General features: G+C 42.8%; 1 protein-coding gene across 3 annotated transcripts; it reads left to right on the plus strand.

Moving 5' to 3' along the window:
• The first annotated feature begins 480 nt into the window (after positions 1-480).
• CLBA1 (clathrin binding box of aftiphilin containing 1) lies at positions 481-16688 on the plus strand. 3 transcript variants are annotated; one of them, XM_074957179.1, is made up of 6 exons: positions 481-600; positions 2127-2835; positions 6428-6576; positions 8313-8442; positions 12923-13033; positions 14750-16688. In XM_074957179.1, exons 2-6 carry the CDS (start codon positions 2362-2364, stop codon positions 14915-14917), a joined length of 1032 nt encoding a protein of 343 aa, XP_074813280.1. In that variant the 5' UTR covers positions 481-600; positions 2127-2361; the 3' UTR covers positions 14918-16688. The 3 variants fall into 3 exon arrangements, with proteins under 3 accessions (XP_074813280.1, XP_074813282.1, XP_074813281.1); XM_074957181.1 differs by lacking the exon at positions 481-600 and adding an exon at positions 711-728; XM_074957180.1 differs by lacking the exon at positions 481-600 and adding an exon at positions 1010-1214.
• The last annotated feature ends 161 nt before the right edge of the window (positions 16689-16849 follow it).

Genomic DNA, 16849 nt, shown 5'->3' on the forward strand with positions numbered 1-16849 from the left:
TGAGCCTAGGAAGGATACAAGTTCACACCAATCCACCGGCTGAAAACAAGCAATGACTTCTTCTGGGCCCAAGGAGCGGGGCGGGTGGTTGCACCTGGCCCAGCACATGGTGCAAGCAGCCTAGCTCGGGGAGAGGGACTGCCCCTTGTGTCCCTGTGAGCCTTTCCCACTGTTTGCTAGGAGCTGTTTGGGGCTGCAGGGCTGGCAAATCTTGACCCCTGCCTGGGCAGTAAGGGGGTACCAGGGGTGGGCACTGCAGGCCTGGCTGAGCTGGGCCTGCCTAAGAGCCGCCTGTGGCACTTTAACCCCCAGCTTTGATCTCAGGCAGGCAGAGCGAAGACACCTCTGCAGCCACCTAGGCCCCGCCCCCGCAGTGTAGCCACGCCCCTAGTGACGGTAGGTGCAACCCCCTCACAGTGACTTCACTCCCGGGCTGCGCTCCCCCCTCCCCGCCTCTCCTCCGCGCCCTCTGACCCCGCCTCTCGGCCCCGCCCCCAGGCCGGCCGGTGCTGGCTCGCGCCGGGACTCCCGCTCCCCTCAGTCGCGGTGGCCGAGGCAGCGGCGGTCACTGGCCGGGCCCGGCCGTGTGCGGCGATGCGGGTAAGGCTGCCCCTCCCCCCGCGGCGGGCCGGCGGTGACAGGTTGCGTCCGACCCACTCCCCTCAGCCCCTGCGGGGCGGGGCCAGCGACCGGCATCCGTCCCTCCTGGGGTCCGTCCCCCGGCCCCGGTGCGCTCTCGGGTTGGGCAGCGCGGGCGGGGGGAGGGACCCGATGGCCCATGTAGGGGGCGGCCGTGACGGGGGACCGCTGCGATGTGGGAGCCCCGATCCGGCCTCAGCGGCGCTAACTGCGGCCGCCCCGGAGCGCGCCGGCCCCGGCCGGCCCAATGCCGAGCTGTGCACCTTGTTCCGGGGCCAGCGCTTCACCCGGAGCCCGACCGGGCGCGGGGGGGCTGCCCGCCGGACCCGGACCCGCCCGACAGGCACCCAGCCCGGGCGCGGAGGGGCCCCACCTCCCATCGCCTCCACGGGACAGCTGGGGAATCTGAGGCACGGACAGGCGTGGAGCCGGGCATAGCGAATCGGCTCTGGGTTCCTGCCCCTCTGCCCTTGCGCACACGGGGAATAAAGGAGGGCGCAGGCCTGAGCGAGCAGCCCTTTATAGGACACTTTCTGCCGGCGTTGGAGAGGCTGGTCCGGGGGTTATTCCTGTTGGTGAGCAGGAGTCTGATGCGTTGGGCAGAGTGCTAATAATGTGCTGTCATGCACAAAACCACCGACAGGCAACTAAGGAAAAAAGGGACGAGCAGAAAAGCCTTACACACACACACACTACAGTCCTGAATTTCACCACATAACTTATTTCCCTGCATTTTGATCATCACTTGAAATATACCTGAGCAAACTTGTTGCTACTCTACTACAGAGCATGCAAGACAGCTTATGTTTTGTCAGTGTCAGTATTGATAATACCCATTTTTGTGGCTCACTACTACCTATTTTAACTGTCAAGTTTCTGAATAAGCTTTAATATCAAGACTAGTATGGACTGAGCACCAACAAAGTCTTCTATTGGGAACAATCTTTCCATTATTATTTCACTTTAGAGTTCTTTATCATTTGAATTTGCACATATTAAGCATTTTAAGATTAAATCAGAGCTTTCAAACATTAATATCCAGCCAAATTCAGCCTTACACCCTCAGGCACTCCTTTAAAAGTCAGAGTGGCCTCTAAGCAATTTAAAAAAATAATTAAAGGTATTGTACCTCAGCTGGAGTCCCACTGCCAATTTTTGTGATTTTACAATCCTGTCTCACCCCTGCACACCCTTTTAAAAAATTATCTTTCAAACTATTGCTCTATGAAGGACAGATACAAAAGGCAAAAGAGACTCCAGGAGACATGGTGAAACTGACTAGGCACAAAGTATTATCAAATGTGAAAAAAATAAACCTCAGATGGATCATTTTTAAACCAGTGTCCCTTTAAGTTTGTTTTCAACAATACAATAGTAGAATGTATTTGTTTAAACATGAACTTTTTTTCTTGCTTTATCAGTTCTCTTTTCTTAGCTTTACACAGGCATTATCACGGCTGTCTTTATTTACAATCCTTCCTTTGCAGACTGAAATCGGCGGTGGAACGACAGTCAGACTGAGTAACACACACAATGTTGATCACTGGGGGAGAGAGTGAAGGACATACTTTTCTTTAGCATCATTATTACAGACTATTTAAGACAAAATGAAGATCTTTATTCTGCTTTGGAAACATTAGAATTTAAGCATCTAGACTACATTTTCTGTTTTCTACATTATAAGTTTTACTAGTGATCTCATATTATTGCAGTAACACAGAAATGCAGGACCAGCACTTGGTGGAAAGTCCTAGCACCATTGAAGCATTAAGGTGGAAGTCTTTGAAAGATCTTACGGCCAAAGTGAGTGGTATGTCTCTCAGTCAAAATAGTGAGGGAATTGAGGAATGTAACATAAATGAAAGAAGAACTAAGGAAGATATAGTGGAACTTGAAATGATGTATCAGAGCCTCCCCTGGGGGAACAGTAGAGGAAGAAATTGTGAAGGGTTTTCTGAAAGCATTCATTGTACATCAGAATCCAACAGTTCCTGGGGTGACTTTGAAAGTTTCAGTGAATCCTTAGTCAAGTCTGAGCGCATCAGTCACAGTCCTGAAGTTTTGGTGAATTCAGCAGAAACAAAAATTTCTGATGTGGAGTTACATGGAGAACATTGCAACACTTCTCATGGGCATCACTGCTCCAACCCATCTGTACACAATGGGTGGGAACCTAGTGCTAGTTCTCTGGATAAGGTATGTATTGCTAGTAAGTCAGAGACTGCTAAAAGTTTAATTGTTGTGCTACAGTTTCTTTAGGGTACTAGAAAGCACTTTCTGCAAACTGTACTTTGGGAGGATACACTTTTGGGAGGATAATGTAATTAAATGCAAAGTTGAAGATTATGAAATGTGATTCTTTTTCATGAAATACTGTAGATTAGTCTTGTTTTTATTGCTGTAATGCTTAGAGGCCACAGTCAGATTATGTTGATATGATGCCTAGCACAACACAAAGCAAGCTACTGTACATGCTTTGGGGGAGGGACTTATCTAAAAGACAATAGCTAGAATATGTGGGAGGAGGAGGAGGACAGGGTTACAAACATTTTATATATTTAAAAAGCAGAGATGAGTAGTATGCATAATTCTTAGCCAATTATATCAGTAATTACAACTCACCACCTACCTACATGTTATCAGATGGTTGTTTTCTGAATGTGCTATGTCAGAAGTGAGTTTTGAGAAGGGATTGAGTGGGGTGGTGACTTTATGGATTTTGGCTGGAAATTTTATCCAGGAGCAAAGGGTAGCTTGAGAGAAAGCACAAAGGTTCTTGTGGGAGAAGAGGAGATTGAGGCTGGAATCATTGGCAGAGAAAGGTGGGAGTTGCCTTGTGATAGGACACTGGAATGTATAGGAAGGGAGGCTCTAAATTGTGGAGGGTTTTGAAAATTAGGACAAGAAGCCTGGGTGTGGTGGGACAGAAGAGAGGGGAGCATATGAAGAGATAAATACACATTACTAGTTACTCCTGGCCGAAACAGACCATACTAAGTCACTGGATTTCTCTCTAAAAGAGACCTTTAAGTCTCTTCTGCTACCAACATCCTACTTTAATCTGTATGGTTAACCAAGGCAAAGAGATGTATCAGATGCAACTCAGAGTGGGGTATGCCACTCAGCTATGAGGTATGTTCAGTTTCAGGGCAGAAAGACAGTGATGGGCTACTGGGAATTCCTCTTGTATTTATAATGTATACGAAAACAATGTAATTTATCCCTCACTCCCCTCCTTGGTATATTGCTTGCCTGCAACTGTAAGGTCTTTGGGGCAGACACTACATCTTGTGTGTGGAACATACCTAGTACATTGTCACTGCTGCCAATAATAAATAGTAATAGTTTGAGACAGAGCCCTTAGGCCTCAGGATGTAAGTCAAACAGCAGCTTCCTGGGCCTATGAAGAGACTTCCTGCTTGCCCCTCCCACCATGTTATTACTTAATTGTCAGTTATGACATTTTATACCTTCTTCTGAAAGATCTCCTATTGGCCACTGTCAGACAGGATACTGGACTAGAAAGACCATTGGGCTAGTCCAGGGGTTCTCAAACTGGGGGTCAGACCCCTCAGGGGGGTCACAAGGTTATTACATGGGGGGGGAGGGTCACAAGCGGTCAGCCTCCATCCCAAGCCCTGCTTTTCCTCCAGCATTTATAATGGTGTTAAATATATAAAAATGTGTTTTTAGTTTATAAGTGGGGGCCCACTCAGAGGCTTGCTATGTGAAAGGGGTCACCAGTATAAAAGTTTGAGAACCACGGGACTAGTCTGTTATGGTAATTCCTTTGTACCCAGCTTTAACAAAGTAACAGATCTGAACTCTGACACGCATTAGATACTCATTATGACAAAGCCACAAGATGAGGGAAAATAGGCTGGAGTTGAGTGTTAGAAATAATGTAACTAAGCAGATAAGACAACTATACACAGAGATTCCCATCCAGGAAAATGCTAAACAACATATTTGTACTAACTAACCTTTATCTGATTATACTGTAGACTGGTGGGCCAGCTCATTGGCCAGTACGTTGAAGAAAGCTCCCAACAGTGACATAGTTTCAGCATTTTCTTTCACAAAAAGAGTTCAGTATCAACTCAACACACACCTTTCATACTCTCATTCCTTCATGAAGTCAGGACCTGCTGCCTGGCCTTTCCTAAAGCCTTTCCCTGGTAAGGCCGCTAATCCCTGCAGCTATCCCCCCTACCAGCCCATCCACCTGATGGATACAGAGCCCCTCCCCAGTCTTTCCTGACCCGCTCTCCCCCTCTCTGAGCAGGCTCTTTCTTACAGGAGGTCTTCTGGCACATGACACTTGATCAGCCATAGCGGTGCTGTTACACATGCACAACAGCATGAACAATTTCCTGAGCCACATGTGTGTCTATATAGATGGTTTGGACACCCCAACAATAACCCTTCAGGAAAGTTAGCGCATCTGGGCCCATACGTTAGGAATAAATCTCCCTTCTGACAGTATCAGGAGTTTGTGGGCAACCTAGGACTCGGAGACTTTCTAGGCAGTCCAGGCTCATCCTCTACATAAGCCTTCCACCAGCCCCACTGAGAGGGACTGAGCCTGTCCTGTCTGACCAAGACCAATCTCCTGCTCGATAGCTGTAAAATAATGTAGAAAAAAAGCCTCCAGAGTTTACATTCCTGGTTTCCAAGGTGTCACTATTCTACAAAAGTGTGGCTAAGATGCCAACTCCTTCACACCCAGTCATGGAATGCAGTAAAAAATGATATAAGATGCTCCTCTACCCTATCTTCCGCACACAGAGATGGTTTAAAAAGGACACAACTAAATAGTTTAGTCCCAAAATTAGACCAGCTTGGAGAATATTATAATTTGGTAGCAAGCCAGCTGTAGATTTAAACTATCTGAATTTAAAAACATTAAATGGATAGTGTCAAGTAAGATTTCATATTTTGAAAAGTCCCTGGGACTTTTATTTACTTACACTTAAAACTGCATTTTTTTTTAAACACATTTTCATTTTTGTACTTTACTCATCTTAGACAATGAAAACAGACTAGAGAGTTTCACTTTCTGGTTCTCATGCAACTACAGAATTTGGGTTGCAAACACACTAAAGGAATATTGCAATCCAAACGTACATTTTAAAAATAATTAAAATAAATTCTATCATTCTGGGCAAAAATGGAATTAAAATAGTCAAAATCAAAACTTTGGAGCAGATGGACTGAGCATTTCTAGAACAGGGCTTGATTCTGCATATCCTTACTCATGTGAGTATACTCCTGCAAGTAATCCTATTAATTGCACTGGGACTCTTTGTATGAGTAAGAGTCGTTCATGTGGATAAGGACCTGATCCTCCAAATCCTCAGTCATTGGCATAGGAGGAACAAATGTGTAAGTTCTCTCTCATGGTTCTATACCAGCAATTAAAGAAACACCATTTTATGGTGCACACACAAGTAAACAAAGATTCATTTCAGCTTTATTGGATATCCTGTAAACTGTGTGCATAGAGTTAACTATTGACTACGTATATAATGTGACTATACCTCATTTAATTGAATGTATAAACATGGTGTGCATATCAACATCGATCACATACTCTGAGCCCAATCCTTCATTTAAGCAAAATGCTTGTAGATTTGAGTGTGTGGTGTGCCACTACTAAGGGGCTTTGCATCAGGCTTAAAGTAGATGGAAAAAAACTCCCATTGATTTCAGTAAGCTTTGGATCGGGTCCTGTGTGAACTGCAGGATTGGCCTAATGAGGTGTGTAATAAAACTCTGCTTTTTCTAGGCCAATCGCAACTATGAGGATATTTTTAAGTTGAGTTTTCCAGAAGTCATCGTACCACAGTCCACAGAGAGCATAAAAAGCTTAGATCAAGTTCTTGACACAGATAATGAAGACATTGGGATTCTTGAATTTACGAAGAGACAACTTTGGTAAGGAGTTTAAGTAAACAGTCAAACACCTGGCAATAATACTGTTAATTTTTCTGAAAGAAGAAGTTGCGGGGAGGAGAGTGAACTTACTTGTTTCAATTTAAAATATGCTATTTCAGATCTTTGGTTGTTTAATCAGTACATGAAGTTTATCAGATTATTGGGTTCAGAAAGGAAATGGGGTTGTTTTTCTAGTCCCTGAAAAGTATAACAGTCCACCTATCGGTGGTATTCATTCTTTTTGTAGGATTCCTACTACTTTTGGTAGCACTTCTGATTGCTAAGTTCCTGGAATGCTGGACACCAACAGACAGAGTGCGTGTGTGTTCTTTCTGTTGTCAGCATTCCTTCTCTTTCCTGCAGGTTTGTGTTGTTTCTCTTTCATCAAGAGTAGCAACACAGGTTCTTCTTTCCCAATCGCTGGTACTTTTCTGACAACAGCCTCCCAATTCTCCCAGTAATTACTGCTCCTCCTGTTAAGCTACATGCTCTCCCTAATCAGTGGTGCATCTGGTTTCCTTCCTGGAGATTATGAAGTTAACAGCAGTTGAAATGGGTAACTTGGCTGTTAAGTCTGCTGGAATGCTGATCAACTCGTTACCTGTTTTGAAAGGATTAGTGTATCTGCACTAGCAGCTGTTCTGGTTTCTGCATACAGCTGGAACATTGTAACTGAAAAGTAGGCTTAGTTATTTGTACTGCATATTAGTGAAGGTCCAAGAATTAACACATGCAATAAAATAAATGTTTTTATTTTTTCCCCTTCAATAAGCTCCTTACATGCACACCAATCTGATCAGGTAACTTACTGTTGGGAAAGAAAAGAGGGTGGGGAGAGAGAGATTGTTATATTTTAATTCTTGGGAGGCACACCAATATTATGGTGCTGTGTAACATACAAGGAACCTAGATAGTCTGTGTGATAAACTACCCATGACAGATGTTAGCCACATCGCTTAATGCACTACTGGAAGGCACACAGATAGTGTGGTGATGAACGTGGCATAAGAACCTGAATAGAATAAGTAGTTAGGCTTCTGCAATTTGACATCCTGATTTAGATGCCTAATTCTTTTCCTCTGTGTTTCCTTGGAGCTGGGCCTTTGCTTTAAATACTGTTTGAGCATCACAGAGAAGGAAATCACACCTACCCAGATGAGACCAAATATGAAAGGTAACCCATGTGAATATCAGGCTGGCTCAATGCAGCCCGAAAGCTGAAATAATGAAGAGGGTTGAGAGAGACAGACTAACCAAACTGTAGGTTAGCTGCCTTTGAAGATAAATAGAACTCTGCTTTGTACTTGCTTGCTCTCCACAACATGAATTGGACATCACCACCTTTGGATCATGATTTTTCTAATGCATATTTCCTGTCCACTTCTACTCATTCTGGAGATATGTAGGCATATAAAGCTCTCTCAGACATGCTCTTACTGTATGGCTATTTATTTGATGGGGAAAAAAAGCATGCACAATTTTTTTGCCATTGCTTATATCATTGAGCATCATGCATCTTTGTTAGCAAGTTGGATTGATGACTTGGACAAACAGTTCTAAGAAAGTCAGATTGCATAGTAGGTGGTTCAAGGTGTACCCCTGTACAGTTGTCTCCAGGGAGGTTGCATTAGAATTGAAAATTAGATAATGGTTTTATAGGAGGTATGGGCTCAAGATCATTGATTTTGTCTGGAAGTTTTCTATGAACTACAATTTCAAATTGCATTTCTTTTTAGCATGGACTCTGGAAACCTCTGGAGAACTCTTAAAGACCCCAATAGCACCACAGATTTAAGATGTCCCTGGAATAAATCCCATTGCCAGGAAAACTTGTTATCTGCTCTTGGAATAGATGTAAATCAAAAGGTAATTTAAAAAAATATGTTTGGCTAGAACATCAGTGTAAGTGTTCGATTTAAACTTGTATTCATTTAAGTAATCTAGGCAGAAAAAAAAGGCTTGTCACACAGCTGCACTAGGAAGTGTATTTTGGTGGGTCACAAATTCTAATGTCTTCAGCTAAGTCCTTTTTGATGATGTAAAGGCTTGTCTACACAGGAAGTTGTTCCTGATTGGTTCCTTGTGTGGACACACTTATTCCAAAATAATGGAGTAAATCAGGAATAGTTGTTCCACTTAAATTCACACTCTACTTTATTCCAGATGAATTGTCATGTGTGGACAAGCCCATAGTTTAAGGCTTCTCTGCTAAGATGTTATATTATAATGATGCAAAGACCAAATTCTGGCTGTCTTTGCCAATTTATAGTAGAGAACGTATTGAAGTCTCGGTTGTAATGACAGTATGTCACTTCGTTTGGATTATTGAAGCGATTTCTGATTTTGTTGGTAGAGTTCCACAAATGGGGGGGGGAGGGTTTGCCTACTTTGAGGTGGAGGAGTTATCAGAATTTATACAAGACATTATGGATTCAGTCCAGTGAAGTCAGTTGACTTGACTTATGTGAAAATTGGACTGCTCCTTGTGAAAAATGGAATCAATTGGTCCAATTAAGTTCTGTATGCTTGAATATCTGGCTTAACTATACAGGTTGGAACACAACATTCAGTTTGCCTTTATTGAAATCATTTCACCCATTTCAGAGTAAAAAAATAATAGAGAAAACATGTTTTAAATGAATTCAGAGATTAAAAAATGCAACATTTTAAACTCTCAAAGCAGAATGTTGCTATTCTGTCTTTTTATGTTGGAAAAATTAATTGGAGGTAGATTTTTATTATAATTACTTGTTTAGTTAGCACAAATTTAATCTTCTTGCTCTGCTTTTCAGAGGTAACTATCTTTATTACTAGCTGCTGTTAGCTTTCCTGATGGTTGCCTATTTGAAACTCCTGGTGTTACCTGGATTAATCAGCCTTTCAGATGAGTTTAATCAAACAAAATTGCAGTGCTGGTTAGTCGTGCAAGACCTGGTCTACACATGAGTTATGCTGGTATAACTGTGTTGGCTAGAGGGGTGATTTTATTTTTAATTGGTATAGTTAGGACATTACTATTCTCTTAGTGTGGATGCAATTATATCAGTACGAAGGCACCCGTCACGGGGTGTTAGGTCACGTGTAGTCAAAAAGAAAGGAAAAGACTGTACCGCAGCCAGTTAGGTCTTATGCTGATGTCCCTTACTATAAATATGGTAGTAGGGCCTAGTGGCCGGCGTCAAGAGTGTAGCCCTCCTGCCCAGGGTGGCGTGACCCAATGGCCAGAGTCAATAAAGTCACCCTGCTCTGTGGAATTAGGTGATCTGTTGGGGAAATGGGCACTACTCAGGGGTGTATGGCACCCAGGATAGGGGGACTCGGGCCCTCTCTGCTCCTCCCTGTCTCAGCCCAGGCAGTGCTAGGGTGCTCACCCCCAAGTCAGCAGGGATCCTCCTGAAACACACCGACTGGTTCCCTGGTTCACTCACCAGAGAAGAGTCTAAGTCCCCTGGGCTGCTGCCTACCCTTTCTCCCTCAGTGGTGCTCCACCGTTCCCGCAGGTCTCTGGGGTCCTTGGATGGCATAGTTCCTGCTGGCACAATCTCTTCTCTGGGATCATCAGACAGCCTGGGGTCCATCTGAAACTCTGCATGCCATAGCTGTGTAGTTGGAGCCTGCAGTTTGTATCCTCCCGCTTCAGCAGCATGCCCAGACTGAGTAGTGCTGCTTTCTTTTATACTCTGCCTCCAGGCCGAGCATGTCCAGCAGAATTGGAAGGGGTGGGGGGGCTTTCTCAGTTTGCAAAGCACAGTTAACCCTTTTGGGGCTGGTGCAGGATAGGTACACCCCATCACAGCACCTTATACTGGTTAGCCCTATTTCTGTACAGGACTAAATATACAGGTATAAGATGTTTTTATGCTGATATTAGAGGGACTAGATGGGTGAGGTAATATCTTCTATTGGTCCAACTTCTGGTGGTGAAAAAGACGAGCTTTCTAGCTACACAGAGCTCTTCTTCAGGTCTGGGAAAGGTACCCAGTGTCACACCTAAATACAAGGTGGAACATATTGTTTAGCATAAGTAGTTAACATATATCTAAGACAATGGTTCTCAACCAGGGGTACGTATACCACAGGGGGTATGCAGTGGTCTTCCAGGGATACATCGACTCATCTAGATGTTTGCCTACTTTTACAACAGGCTACATAAAAAACACTAGCAAAGTCAGTACAAACTAAAATTTCATACAGACAATGTCTTGTTTATACTTCTCTATATACTATACGCTGAAATGTAAGTACAATATTTATATTCCAATTGATTTATTTTATAATAATATCGTATAAATGAGAAAGTAAGCAATTTTTCAGTATAGTATGCTGTGACACTTTTCTATTTTTATGTCTGATTTTGTAAGCAAGTAGTTTTTAAGTGAGGTGAAACTTGGGGGTATGCAAGACAAATCAGACTCCTGAAAGGGGTACAGTAGTCTGGAAAGGTTGAGCACCACTGATCTACGGGACCATTCAAAGTGAAGTGGCTAATTATTTCCTGTGCAGCCAAAGGACAAAAAATGGGGGGTTAGGGGGCTTCAGGGTGTTGTTGTAAGCCATAAATCCCATGTCTTTATGATTTCTAGCAAGTTATGAATTTAAACTGCCAGGCTCGTCTTTTGAAAGTGTTGTGCAGATTTCCTTTGAGGATGAGCACTGCCAGATCAGATACAGAGTGAGCATTCTGTGAAAAGTGTTTACCTACGCGTGATAGTGGTTTTGTCTTATTTATCTGTGGGAGTTCTTTTCAGAATGTAACGATTGTCTAGTTTCACCCACCTAGTTGTTGTTGGAGCACTTAGTGCACTGCATGAGTAAGGGATTCTGTAACAAAATTGTAGCCTGACTTCCAAAGACCTCTGTGACTTCAGCCCACCGCAGCTGTGGGGTAGGTGGCAGGGCCCTGAGGCTCCCAGCCGCCAGTGGCAGCGAGGGTACCCAGCAGCTCCCTGCTGCTGCACCGGGGTCAGGTGTACCCCACAGTCCCCAGTTGCTGTGGGCAGCAAGGGGACCTCCGTAGTTCCCTACCACATGGGGGACAGGGGCCCCTGCAGCTGTGGGAGGCAGGGAAACCCTGGCTGGGGATCCCTGCAGCCCCCGGCCAGCGCAGGCAGCATGGGACCCTAGCAGCTCCCTGCTGCCACAGGGGGACCCCCCCACAGCTGCCTGCAGCTCTGGGCCCTCACAGGTAGTGGGGGTCCCTGGGGCTTTTAGCCAGCCCCTGCAGCTACCCAGCGGGTTCCCATTTTGTCACGGATATTTTTAGTAAAAGTCAGGGACAGGTCACGGCTTCTGTGAATTTTTGTTTATTGCCCATGACGTGTCCCTGACTTCTATTAAAAATATCCTTGATAAAATCTTGGCCTTATGCATGAGGTACACCATATGTTGGGATAAGCATATGCAGTACCTGTGGACTTTGAAAGGTGTATTGTCGGGGTATAGCAGTGGAGATTTATCTGCAGGTTTTGCATCTGTTAGGGCAGGCAGAGGCAGATTAAGATTTACTGGGGCCCCACACTCCTGGAATTGCCCCGGCTCCCTGGCCAACTTCTACCACTGCCTGGCTCTGACTTCTGGCCAGGAGGCAGGGCTTCAGGGGGAAGAGGAGATGCAGGGGGTAGTGCCACCGTTCTGGTGCCAGCTGCACCCCTACTTCTGCCCAGGCTCCTGTGGGGGCCCCCAAATTGGCTGGGGGCCCTAGGCATGAGCCTATGTGTTAATCCGCCACTGATGGCAGGATCGGGTGCTGTTTTGAGTTGGTCTCCATCAAGTATGGATTTTAATTGTTTAATAATATCCAATATAGGTTCCATTGCAGGGTGGTAGGTGACAATTAGGAGTGTGTGGTTGGAGGGGTTTTTCTGTATTCAAGCAGGTTCTCTCACATTATACTATATAACAGCATCCACAGTAGGGGTGGTACTGCTTTACTGATACTGGTACAGTTAAAATGGAACAACTTTCTCACGTACCCAAGGCCTAACCTTTCCCCCCAAACCCTCTCCCCCCTAAAAAAAAAACAGTAAGAGTGTCTCCAAGTGACCTTTTTAGGCCACAATCCAGCTGTGTGATCCAAGTGGGCAGAATCTTGCCCCTGCACAGAACTGCACTGAAGTCCATGGGAAGTAGGTGGTGGCGGGGGATACACGTTACAGAGCTGATTATAGGACAGGGATTTAGATCGCAACTTCCAAAAATAAAGTTAGATGCTTATTTGCTTATTAGTTCTGAGAGGGGGACCTTTTTCGGAGGGCCAAAGCCCACTTCTGTTGAATAAAGCATTTTTGACATTGATGGATACTTGATATTATGAAGAGTGTTTTAAATTATGTTACTTGTTGATTAGGACTTCTCAGGAGACAGCAAAGACGGTTTGGAGGAGACAAACGTTAAAATAAATGAAGACTTAGAAGATGGATTCAATATTAGTAACTGTAAAGCACTAATTCAAACCAAGGTAAGAGTTCTGAGGCAAGTACATTAGAGAGATACAGGTCTCATATTTTGCATGTCCCTGGGTGCTGTACAGACAGAGTTGTCAGCATTTCCCCTCCCCCGCTGGTGTTTTAACATACTTTCTAGTGGGACCTGGCAGTTCTTCAGCCAAATTTTGCTTTTCAAATGCTCCTGGAAATTGTGCACTAAGTACTATGTATGCACCAAGTGCAAAGTGATGTAAGATTGGGAGAGTTAGAACTTCAGGTCATATGTTATTTAAGGAACTTAAGTTGCATGATTAGTATGGGCTCTGTGCTAAGATACTAGCAAACATGTAATATTGATTGATGACACTTTGATGACTGAGGAGGTCCAGTCACCCTATAACAGGATTAATGGGATGAAGGCGTGAATAAAAAGACAGACGTGACTCACTCTTACAGAACAGTGAGGGAGGAAGGGAGGAAGAATGGAGGAGGCAGTTGTGTCCAACTGGTATTTCAGGTATTCAGAGTGAATCAGAGTTTAGGCTTCTTCAGTGGAGGGAAAGAACAGAGTAAACAAAAACTACTCTCAACAAAAGACGCAATAGCAAACTGTTTGAAATAAAGTAAAGTGGAACTGCCCTAAGAGTTTGGGGTTTCGGGAACAAAGGATATTACTAGGACTTAGCCCATTTGTGTTAGTATGCTGAGAGGGACGTAACTGGAAATACTTAGTGTTCAAGCTAGTTTAATCAGGTAATTACTTACACTTGAAAATAACATTTTCTGGTGTCGGTGTACTTTGCCCTTAAATTTAGTCTCTATTTCAAGTCAGCATTTCTACGCGCTCAGGGGCAGTTGTTAGTGAGCCTTGCAAATTCCATCAGTTTTTTGCTAGAGGAATTTCGTTCATTTTGAAGGAAAACTTCACATTTAGAAATAAATGTTGCAAAACTGCATTCTTGTTCATTTCTCTAAAAGAAAAGGCCCTCGTTTTGTTTTTTTAATAAGCTGTGGTAATGTTTAGATGAGAATGTCAAACAAAAGCTCCCTTTCTTTTGAGCAGAACATAAACAGTCTTGTTGCTCTGGTAATGCAAAGTGCACGCACACACATGCATGCGAGTTTAGTCCACTTTACAAGCTGAATATTAAACTGTGTTCAATTTTGGACACCTCAGTACCTGAAAGATGTAAACAGGAGGGAGTTTAGAGAAGAGAAACACGTGGGACAGAGAGACTGGTAGGATTGATTCATGAAAGTATAAACGTCAGATATTTTATTTGGTAAGGGTGGGGAGATCTTTGCTAGCCACACACCTTGAACATTTGTAAGAGGCAGGGTTTTTTTTGTGGGAGGAGTGAATCAAGAGGTAAAAATCAACATGATGGGATGAAATTAAAGAGGAAAATGTAGGCTGAATAGGAAAATCTTATTTAACAAGATCTAATGGATTTTGGAATAGCTTCTCAGGAGAAACAGGAAGTCCCAGAGCTAGATAATGCAAACTAGAATACATGTTAGGCAGTGTCTTGTAGTAAACAATCCTGTACTCACTTAGGGATGGGCTAAATGCACTAATAGGCCTCTTGTCCATTTATGTTCCTGACTGTGAAATTATTAGTCTTACTGACAAAAATAAAGTTACCAAATTGAAATGTTTACAATCTGTTTGAAAATGTAAACTGTTTTAATTGCAGAAAAACTATTAAACTATTAAAAACTTTTTTTTTCCCCCTCATTTGACTCAGCTGTCTGTAGCACCAGATTCCAGACATGGTCATTTCTTTAGTTATAACCTGTTTTTGAAGAGGACACCATCAAATGGAAATATGCAATTTAAAACTGTCCCAAGAAAGAAGAGGATTTTCAGTACACACGGTCTAAAAATGAAAATTTTCAACAGCGATGTTTGCTAAAGCAAAAGTCCCTATCTTTCTTTCATTTAAAGTGCAGTTTACCTTCATTTTGTTACTGAAGACGAGAGATGTTTTTGTGAAGAAAAAAAAAATCTTATATAATAGCTGTATGTTGCACCTAAAGCAATTCTTTTACTAAAAGGTACTTATTCTAATTTAGGCTTAGATTCTGGTTTTGTCCTAGTAAATTTTGGTGGCAGTCATGGTAAATGCTGAAGTCATACCTTGTATGGTAATCCAGCTAGAACCAAGCGTTACATATAAAGGCATTTGGTCATCTCTCTGTGACCTTTTAACAGCTGTTCCCTTTTGGTCTAAATGGATCTTTTAAATTCAAACTCCTCTTCCCCCCAAAAATCTATGAACATCTTCGGTGTGTTGTAAGGTGTGCCTTGGTATTACCATCTCTTTTCCTTGACTTGGTTTGTTTTGGACTATCCTTGGGTCTGGTACGGTGTTGCTGCTGATCCTCTAATCTGAGGAGACCCTCTCCACCTCCACCACACATGCTATGATTTTCACATCGTTTTCTGTTTATAACCATGGCTCTGTACAGTTTCACCTCTACCGCTGAATGGCATTTTTACTGAGTGGTGTTTTAACACAGTTTAACCAGCTAGCCTGGATGGAGTCAGTATTATAAGCAGGTTCAGAAACTGTTCTAGGATCAGTCTCTGCTTGTAATATCTTTTGAATGCAGTTGTAACATGACTTTAGAAACATTCAGCCCCCAACCATTTTAAACTGGGCCTAGTCATCATGGTTGTAAAACTGTTAGAAGCTAGTTGTGCAGTCAAGGCTTTGTCCTGTGCAGTGCTGGAGGCTGCTATTTTTAAGACTTTAAATTTCATACTAATTACTAACTAGTTTTCCTACTGTCCTGCATGTACAAGTCCCATAGGACCGAGTCAGGTACACTTCATATTTAATAACAGCCACAGAATCTATGGCTCGCTCCTGACAAATATTCATCTTCACTTGGTGTATAAGTTACAATACTCATTAGCAAGAACTCTACATGCAGGTTATATCAATATTTTCATTTCTTTGTCCCTTATAAATGTGAAAACTTTGTATGATTGTTTTTATTCTAACAAGCCAGATAAGCCTCTACTGTGACTTTATGAAGATAACTTTACAGCATTATAACAAGAGGTTTTGTACAAGTATATTGTATATAGTTGAATTGTAAAGGCATGTGACAGAGAAACTGGATAATCTGAAATTAAATGTTTTAAATGTTAATTTAAATACTAAAAAGTAATTCACTCTCTGTGTGTTAGGACCTGTATTTAAATGAGACCCTCACTGAGGCCTAGCCACACTTATGCCCATGCTTAACTTTAAGGACATGCGTAGTCTGCACTTAAAATGAAGTGTGTAGGTATTGGCAGAATTAAGGCCTAAATCTATATAAACTCCATTCAGCAGTAAAATCAGAGCTGAGTTATACATTTACTAGCAGTAGTAACTTTCAGGATACCTCAGTTCTATTAATTTAGGAAAAAGTGTTTGCATAATGCCTACTCAGTTAATGGCAACAGTCTAGCTTAACCGTTAGTCTTTTATTTGAATAGGTGCCATTTAAAATGGCCAGGAATCTAAGGCTCTGATCCTGCAATGACTTCTGTGTGGCTTGACCCAAAGCTTTATGTGGGTGTAGGATCAGGGCCGAAGGTCTTATAACTTTAAAGAAACACTGAACTTCCTAGCTTCAGAAACCTTCTTATAGTAAAAAGTTGGCAAGAGCTAACAAGTCTGCACTGATTTTTGTAATGTATTTAATAGAATGTTCTAGATACAGATTTCTGCTGTATGTATTTTTTCATCTATTTTGAAATGGAAATGCAATCATTCCATTAAAGTGCTGATTTAATAAGGTGCTTAAATACCCATGAGCAACTTTAACTATTGGCTTCACATCCTCAAGAA

Source organism: Natator depressus, chromosome 6 (genome assembly GCF_965152275.1).
Source record: "Natator depressus isolate rNatDep1 chromosome 6, rNatDep2.hap1, whole genome shotgun sequence".
In the NCBI taxonomy this organism is placed as follows: Eukaryota; Metazoa; Chordata; order Testudines; family Cheloniidae; genus Natator; species Natator depressus.

Excerpts from the sequence above, each read along its gene's own strand:
- CLBA1 (XM_074957179.1), top strand. The coding sequence starts at position 2,362 with ATGCAGGACCAGCACTTGGTGGAAAGTCCTAGCACCATTGAAGCATTA. Across the intron at positions 6,577-8,312 it reads TTTACGAAGAGACAACTTTG|CATGGACTCTGGAAACCTCT; the intron begins GTAAGGAGTTTA and ends ATTTCTTTTTAG. Across the intron at positions 8,443-12,922 it reads GAATAGATGTAAATCAAAAG|GACTTCTCAGGAGACAGCAA; the intron begins GTAATTTAAAAA and ends CTTGTTGATTAG.